Source organism: Dioscorea cayenensis, chromosome 17, assembly GCF_009730915.1.
Source record: "Dioscorea cayenensis subsp. rotundata cultivar TDr96_F1 chromosome 17, TDr96_F1_v2_PseudoChromosome.rev07_lg8_w22 25.fasta, whole genome shotgun sequence".
Lineage (NCBI taxonomy): Eukaryota > Viridiplantae > Streptophyta > Magnoliopsida > Dioscoreales > Dioscoreaceae > Dioscorea > Dioscorea cayenensis.
Window position 1 is genome coordinate 18,948,272 of NC_052487.1, and position 7,674 is coordinate 18,955,945.

At 34.7% G+C, this 7,674-nt stretch overlaps 1 protein-coding gene across 3 annotated transcripts; it reads left to right on the forward strand.

Moving 5' to 3' along the window:
- On the forward strand, positions 1-6,990 carry LOC120279998 (serine/arginine-rich splicing factor RSZ21A-like). Of its 3 annotated transcripts, none has more exons than XR_005542231.1 (8): positions 1-222; positions 1,333-1,421; positions 2,048-2,228; positions 2,324-2,389; positions 2,673-2,732; positions 5,583-5,675; positions 5,759-5,848; positions 5,965-6,988. XR_005542231.1 is itself a non-coding variant. In XM_039286686.1 (8 exons), the coding sequence occupies exons 1-7, from the start codon at positions 134-136 to the stop codon at positions 5,760-5,762; spliced, it is 582 nt and encodes a 193-aa protein (XP_039142620.1). In that variant the 5' UTR covers positions 1-133; the 3' UTR covers positions 5,763-5,779; positions 6,180-6,990. The 3 variants fall into 3 exon arrangements, 2 of the variants coding, with proteins under 2 accessions (XP_039142620.1, XP_039142619.1); XM_039286686.1 differs by having other exon boundaries at positions 5,759-5,779; positions 6,180-6,990; XM_039286685.1 differs by having other exon boundaries at positions 5,759-6,988.
- Positions 6,991-7,674: the final 684 nt, after the last annotated feature.

Sequence of the window (7,674 nt, forward strand, 5' to 3'; positions counted from 1 at the left end):
TCATTTTTTCATCATCTTCGCGACCACGAACTCTTCTCTCGTTTGTCGGTTCCCTCGAGCTCTGTACTGCTCTCCATTCGAGCTCGCAGCTCCTCCGCTCATACTCCTCTCGTCGTGCTTTCAAGGGGAGGAGATGTGGAAGGTCTACGTCGGCAACCTCTCCTCTCGCATCCGGGAGATGGAGCTTGCTGACGAGTTCCGCGCCTATGGCGTTGTCAGAAGGTATTGCCTCACAGAGCTCCAAATCTCTCTTTTCTTCTTCTTCTTCTTGTTCTTCTTGACTGCCATTCTAACCCTATTTCTAGGTTTCTGTTTCAATATTGTATATTGCGGCCCGTTCTTGATTTGCGCTTATTTTTGAGATTGTCTCAGATTTTAGTTCAGGGGTGCTAACCTAACTCTTTGATCTGTGGCTGAGGATTTCATTGACTGTTTACAAACTGGGAATTTTCTGATGGAGTTGGGATGGAATATAAACCCCATTTAAACGGAAAAAAAAAAAAATCTTGGAATTGGTTTCTTGGACTCACTGAATTCAGTAAATTGTCTCAGTGGTGTTTCCATAATTATGGTTGTCTCGTGTGTTAAAATGTTATGCTTTCATGCATTGCCTCATGGGATTAGGTTGATGAACTTCTATTATTTTTCTTGCAATGTACTTAAATGCGCTTTTCAAATTGGCAGAGCTAGTTCGCTGAAAATACATTGTCACCAAGAATTTGCCTGCACAATTTTTGATAGGATTTTGACCTGAGTACAGCCAAGCTTGATCCATTGTCGCATATGCTTTATTACTTTGTTGCATATGCTTTACTATTTTGTTTTGGTTGTTTAAATTGGCTGACATGATGAGCTTATGATTTGAGGTCCTTAGACAATGCTTAGACAAAGGAAAGATGTTTGCTCTTTTGGAAAAATTATGTTTGCCTAATTGTTTTTTCTAGTTGAATAATCTAGAGAACTATTAATAGCCATTTCGCCACCCCCACCATGACTTTTGAGCACTACTTTTAATATATGGGTTCTGTCTGATAAATTAGAAGTTGTGTAAAAGAAATGTTAGTTGGACTACAAAAATTGGCTGATTCTAGAAGCCTTATTTTGTCAGTTGGATTTCATGTGTGGTTTATCCTTTTAATTCCCACTTTGAGTATTTCTGTTATTGTACTTGAATCATGCAAATTAATGAACACTGAAGATCACCCCCACCTTATTTATGAAGTCATAACTTTTTCCCCTTCAGCTCATATACAGCATGTAGATGTTCAAAATACTTGTTTGTCTCTTTTAGTTTTAGACTCTAATGGAGCTTGTGTCTCAAATTTGGATTAGTGTATGGGTGGCAAGGAATCCACCAGGTTATGCATTCATTGAGTTTGCTAAACGCCGGGAGGCAGATGATGCAATTTCTTCATTAGATGGTGAGTGCAACTTTCTTTGTAAATATCTCTTTGGTTTGTGTTACTTTCTGCATGCAATGCTTGCATTGTAACATTTGATAGTTAACTTTTGTTTCATTTGTACTGCAGAGCTATTTGTCCTTTATGTCTTCATGAAAAATCAGTGTTTAGTCTAATAATCTTTATTGATTTTCTGCCTTTAAATGGAGTAACACTTGTGCAGCTTATCAGCTTTGACTTCTCTCCATAGCTCACCTATGTGATACACTTTGGTCAGAGTTTTAGTGCCCTAATTTCATCATGTAAAGTGTAGGTTTGAGGATTTTGCAACAACTGAAGTGACACTGGGAGTTGCCATAGCATTACACTAAGATCTTGTAAACGTCTTTTGCCTAACCTTGTGTTTAAATTTGTAAACTGAGCTCATTGAAGCTTGTTGATTTCGTTAGATGATCAAGGGATACAAGCTGAGGGACTTCAAGAATTATTCTGTAGCTTTCCTGTTGTTTTTTTTGTTTTTTGTTTTTTGTTTTTTTGTTTTTTTTTGCCTTTTAGGTCCTTCACAATCTTTATTATTTTCCCTCCTTTTTGTCTCATGTGAACCATTTTAACAAGCAATTAAGAAGATGATGCTTTGAAATGATTAGGAAAACATGGATGGCGTGTAGAGATGTCTCGAAAATCAACAGGTGGTCATAATTGTGGATCTTATGGCAGCGAAAACAAGTGTCGTGATTGTAGCTCATCAAAGCATCGTACTAGGGATTGCCGTTCAAAAGAATCTTACAAGAGGAGCCCTAGTCCTCGCCACAATATAGGAAACAAAAAGTACGTGAAATTATAAATAATTAAAACTTGATGCCGTTATTATGGAATTCTTTAGAATATTAGTTTTCATATTCTAAATGCATACTATTGGACAGACATAGTCCTTTGAGAAGGCGCAGTCGGAGCAAATCCCCTTTTTCTCAGAATCAACATGCTGATGGGTAAGCCACGTTACTGTGTTTATTTGTGTATGGCCATTAGTAAATGTAGTTTTTCTTATCTACAACTAATTGATGTTGTAAATTTGTGTACTCTGGGCCTGTTGCTATCTTATCACGGGGAAAAAAATGCAACATGGGAAAGGTTCTATTGGAAGTGGTGTTGTTGAGGTTCTTAATATAAATTGGTAGATGAATTATAGATAATCAAAACTTGATGTGGTTATTATGGAATTGTTTATAACAGTAGTTTTTGTATTTTAAATGCATATTATTTGACATACAGTCCTTTGCAAAGGCGTAGCCAAGGCAGATCCCCTCTTTCTGAGAATCGATATGCTGACGGGTAAGCTACATTACTCTGTTTATTTGCGTATAATCATTAGTTAATGTAGTTTTTGCATATCTACAAATATTGTAAAATTGTATCATCTAGACCTTTTGCTATTTTAACATGGGCTAAAAAATGCAACATAGGAAAGTTTTGTTGGAAATGCTATTATTTGAGATTCTTATTATAATTTGGTACATGAAATTACAGATAATCAAAGCTTGATGTGGTTATTATCTAATAGTAGTTTTCATATTCTAAGTGCATTTCTTTTGGACAGTCATAGTCCTTTGAGAATGCACATTAGGAGCAGATACTTTCTTTCTAAGAATAGATATACAGACCAGTAAAGCTCCATTACTCTTTTTATTTATATAGCTGCATAGTTAATTGCAGTTTGAATATGTATCTAGACCTAATTGATACTATAGTTGTGTAATTTAGACCTATTGCTATGTTGGGGAAAATTGCTACATAGGAAAGTTTGCTGTTGGAAGTGCTGTGTCTAAGCTTCTTAACATAAATTGGTTTAAAATGAATTAGATATACATAGTAAAGCTCCATTATTCTTTTTATTTATGAATTTGCATGAGTAATTGCAGTTTGCTTATCTAGACCTAATTGATGCGATACTTGTGCAATTTGGACCTTTAGCTATGTTGGGGAAAAATGCTACATAGGAAAGTTTCTCATGGAAGTGCTGTTGTGTGAGCTTCTTAATATAAGTTGGTTTAAATGAATAAGAATGGTTTTAACATCCTTCTTAATTTTCTTATGAAATTTGTCCAATTTGGCATGCCATTTGGTAGATAATTTGAACAAAACCTCATCATTTACTAAAATGAAAATTAACTCCTTGACACAAAAATTAAATAAGACGATCAAAATTGGTCAAGGTTAAGCTTTGTAACAGTAATACCCTTATTAAGTCATTCTTCATGAGTACTTTATAAAGAAATCCAATAATCCTTTTATTATACGCCATTATATTGTTCCAGACACAACTACACATTCCAAAATGATCACAAGTCTAACGTATTTAATTTGGCAACCGATATAGGATTTTTAGTTACTCTAATATATCCTCTTGATATATGCTAGTCTATTTTAACTAGCCACGTTGCAACCAAACCAAGCAAGCCAACCTCTGATACTATGTTAAATGCAAAATAAACATATTATTTGAGTCTAATTCAACCCAAAAGCTTAAGCTAATTGGTTGAGAGTTCCAAATTATTCAAATCCATATTCTCCAAAATAACTGATGTGAGATTATCAGCTAGTCTAATACATTATACCACAATATTTGTGATTGACACAATGGTTCATTTGGAAGATATAAGTTCTACTACTGCCACTAGAAGCACAAACTCATACACCAATTCCGGAGAATAGTTTAACATGGTTTAGTACTTTATTCAGCCATGGGAGATATATGGAGCACACGAGCAAGTATTAGTTTCTTTCTACAAGTCAATTAATTAAAATATTTTCTTAGAATGTTTGATCAGAGATTTCTCCCAAAATTCAACAGTAATTTTATGAATTTATTAACTCTATCTATTTAAACCTATGTTCAACTCTTCTTTGTCTATAGATATAAATCCCTCAAGTTGGATTAGTTTTTGCTTTTCCACACCAAATCTCACAGTCCTAGAAAAGTGCCATTATTTGTTTTACTTAAAAGATAAGTCTAGTTTCTATTTCACACACTGAATGAATTTTATATGAATGCTTGATAAAAAAAGTCAATGTTATGGCCTATTAGTTTTTTGTACTTGGTGAGCATGAAATAAAAGATGTAAATGGATTATACTAAGGACGTATATTGTTAGGATGATTTAGTGGAATGTAAATATTTTATATTATGGGGGGTATGCAATTTGACCTGATTTTATAGGGGAACATGTAATTCTCTTTCTAGAAGTGCTGGTTTTCAAAGTTGAACTTTAAAAGATATAGTCTGCTTATGGTTAGGATTTATGGGGGAATTATAATTATTATTTACTCCAAAATTTTTTGCTGAATTTTACCATGAACTCTTCTTCAATCTTGGATTGCTGTATTTTTTTATTTTTTTATTTTTTTAGGCTTTTCTTCTAGTTTTGGCTGAGATGATGAATATAATGATGTTTTTATCTAGTTTGCATTCATTATTTTTGCTGGAATTTCCACACAAAGTCAGTCATTGCTCAGTTGGGCATATTTCAATTTGTTTAGTCAGAACTCAAGATGACAAAATCTCTGAATCGTTGTTACTTTGATTTTGGCACTAATTCTAAAGCTATACATTCTCTTTGTAAAATCATAGCCATTTCGTTGGTAATAGTAGGTTCGTTTTCCTCAAAAAATATAAAAAAAAATAGAATTAAAAGAAAATACCCTTGAAGTTCAACAATAGATCTGAAAAATGGCTTTCTTGAGCTATGATTACCTGTTTGTTATGATTTGATCATATATGTTTAATATTCTTTGTTAAACAAGAAAAATCAGCATATTAATGTGCCAAACCCTTCCTATTATAAGAGGCAGCAAATCCAAGTCTTCTGCATTATTGTATAATGTGAGGATAGTGCCCTCCAACATTCATCTGAAGTGTTCCAAAAGGAATGAAGCAGACATAAGAAAAAGGACAGAAATATGTTAGGGTACAAAAGAAAATAAGGAACATCAACATTGGTTGTAGCTTCTTTTATCTTCACACACACTAGCATAACCTGAACCTGCATCGAATTCTTTTCCTTCCATCTGGTGAAACACACACACACACACACACACACACAAGCATAAACTGAACGTGCGTCAAATTCTTTGCCTTTCATCCAGTTAATTTACCGGCCTTTTTGTTGAAATAAATGGATGCAGTTCACCAAGAAAAATGCTTGCCCAAAGTGGATCTCCACAGTCTGATCATAGCAAATCACCTTTATCTGTTCAAAATAACATTCAAGAAAATAGGTATGCACTTAAATGCCTTTCATAAATGTTTGAGTTCTGTGTAGTTAAAATGCATATTCTGTCATGCTTGTTTTGCTTTACAGGTAAAGCATTTTATAGCAAGTTTGGCCAACTTGTCCGTGGGCATGTGCTAGAGACTAGAGATCATGAACGAGTTTTGACAATGAAACTTTGTGAGGAAGAAGTTGTTTGTCATATTTACAGCATATCCTGCTTGCTCTTCTGAATGATTCTGAAAAGAATTATTATGAATAATGAAGGGACTTAGCTTTCCATTAACTTGGTGCAGTCTTACAAGAGAAGAACATCACTGCAACCAATCTCCTGGACATAGTTTTCTATGTGATTACAAGTAATCCCCAATCTCGCAACTTCTAATCTGACACTAACCCTGCAAACTGTACCATCAAACAACTGGTAAGTACTTACGCTCAGTATTGGTTATTTTTGTCGGATTCTCTTTAGTCATTGGAGCTGAAAATTTTAACTATAAGACCTAGGCAGTTGGCCACTGAATCATAAATACTCTGTTGTCTGCAGCTTTCCCCCTGAATTTTAGTTTTCTTGAGATTTTCATTTTTGTAAGGCTCAAGTGAGTTTACTTCTACATTCGTAGGGTAAATTTTTTGGGAGGGTATCGGATTATAGCTTTGTTTCATTTTTAGTATCTAATTTCAATTTGTATCATTTTGGATGCCAACTTCAACTTTTATTTCTCCGGGATTGTACTGAGAGTATTTTGGTGAGGAGTTGTTGACGAGTACATCAAGTTGTTTGTGTGGCTGGCGTTTTTCCACGTCAGATGCCAATGTGGACTTGACACCTGACTGACTTAACCACATGGCGGCTTACTTTGCCACGTGGGACGCCACCACGTTAGCATCCCCTTCTTAACCCTCTCCTTCCTCCTCAGAGTCTGTTCTTCCCTTTGCTTTACCATAACGACGGTCCAGCCATCGCCTTTGATCGAGAGTACCTTCCCCATTTGTGAGCACTTCTTCACAAGACCGACACCTTCATGCCTGGAGACCGGGTGCAGTGGCCGGCGAAAATAGACAGAACTGGGGCTGTAGGTTTTCTCCCTCCTTAATTCCTACCCTTCTCTTCAATAGGGCCTGTTTGTCTTGCTGGAGAGTTGTTCAAACAAAGGGGGTGCATCTATAGCATCTAGATAGAGCCATTGAACATTTTCAACATTTTGGTTCTTATATCCTATAAAGACTTGGACAACTTACACCTTCTATTTTAGCCTACCATTCCTTTAAATCTTTGAATTTCTGAAATGATTTCAGATTCATCATGTACATCAAACAAGTAAAATAGAGCAATTTTATATAAAAGTCCTTTCAGTTATTTCAATTTGTTATACTTTCCAAATGGTCCTTACGAACCTTGTTATGCCTAATGATCAAATTTAATCTTGATAAATTAATTAATGTCTAACAGAAGATGTGAGACACATTGAAACTGACAACATTGTAAGGATGAAATTGAATTGCCAAAGATTGCAGCATAAATACATTCATACAATAATGTTTTGGGTAATGAAATTGGACTACATTATTAAATAATTTGACACACTTTATGTTGAAAACCCAACCAATGCTACATAAACGCATTTCAGCTTGCATTTCATCTAATGAACCAATATATCTGTGAATGCTACTGAACTGCAGACATATATTATTTATACAGTATGATATTATTTGTTCTTGTACATCATTAAACACGGTTTGATGAACAAACCATGTAGCATAGCATTCAAAATTTGAGATAGAGATTTTGGGTACAAAATTCTATTATTCATTTGGCATATTAATGTTTTGGAACAGAGAAGCATCTTTTAAAAAAGGTTCATGTCACTTACAATTTCTAAGTCTCTGAGCAAAAAGCAACCTTACAAAATGCACAACTGAGTCACAATTTCCAAATGCCACCAGGTTTTCAAAACAACCTTAAAAAACGATCCTTTTAGTAATCCTTATTCCTTCCAACATTG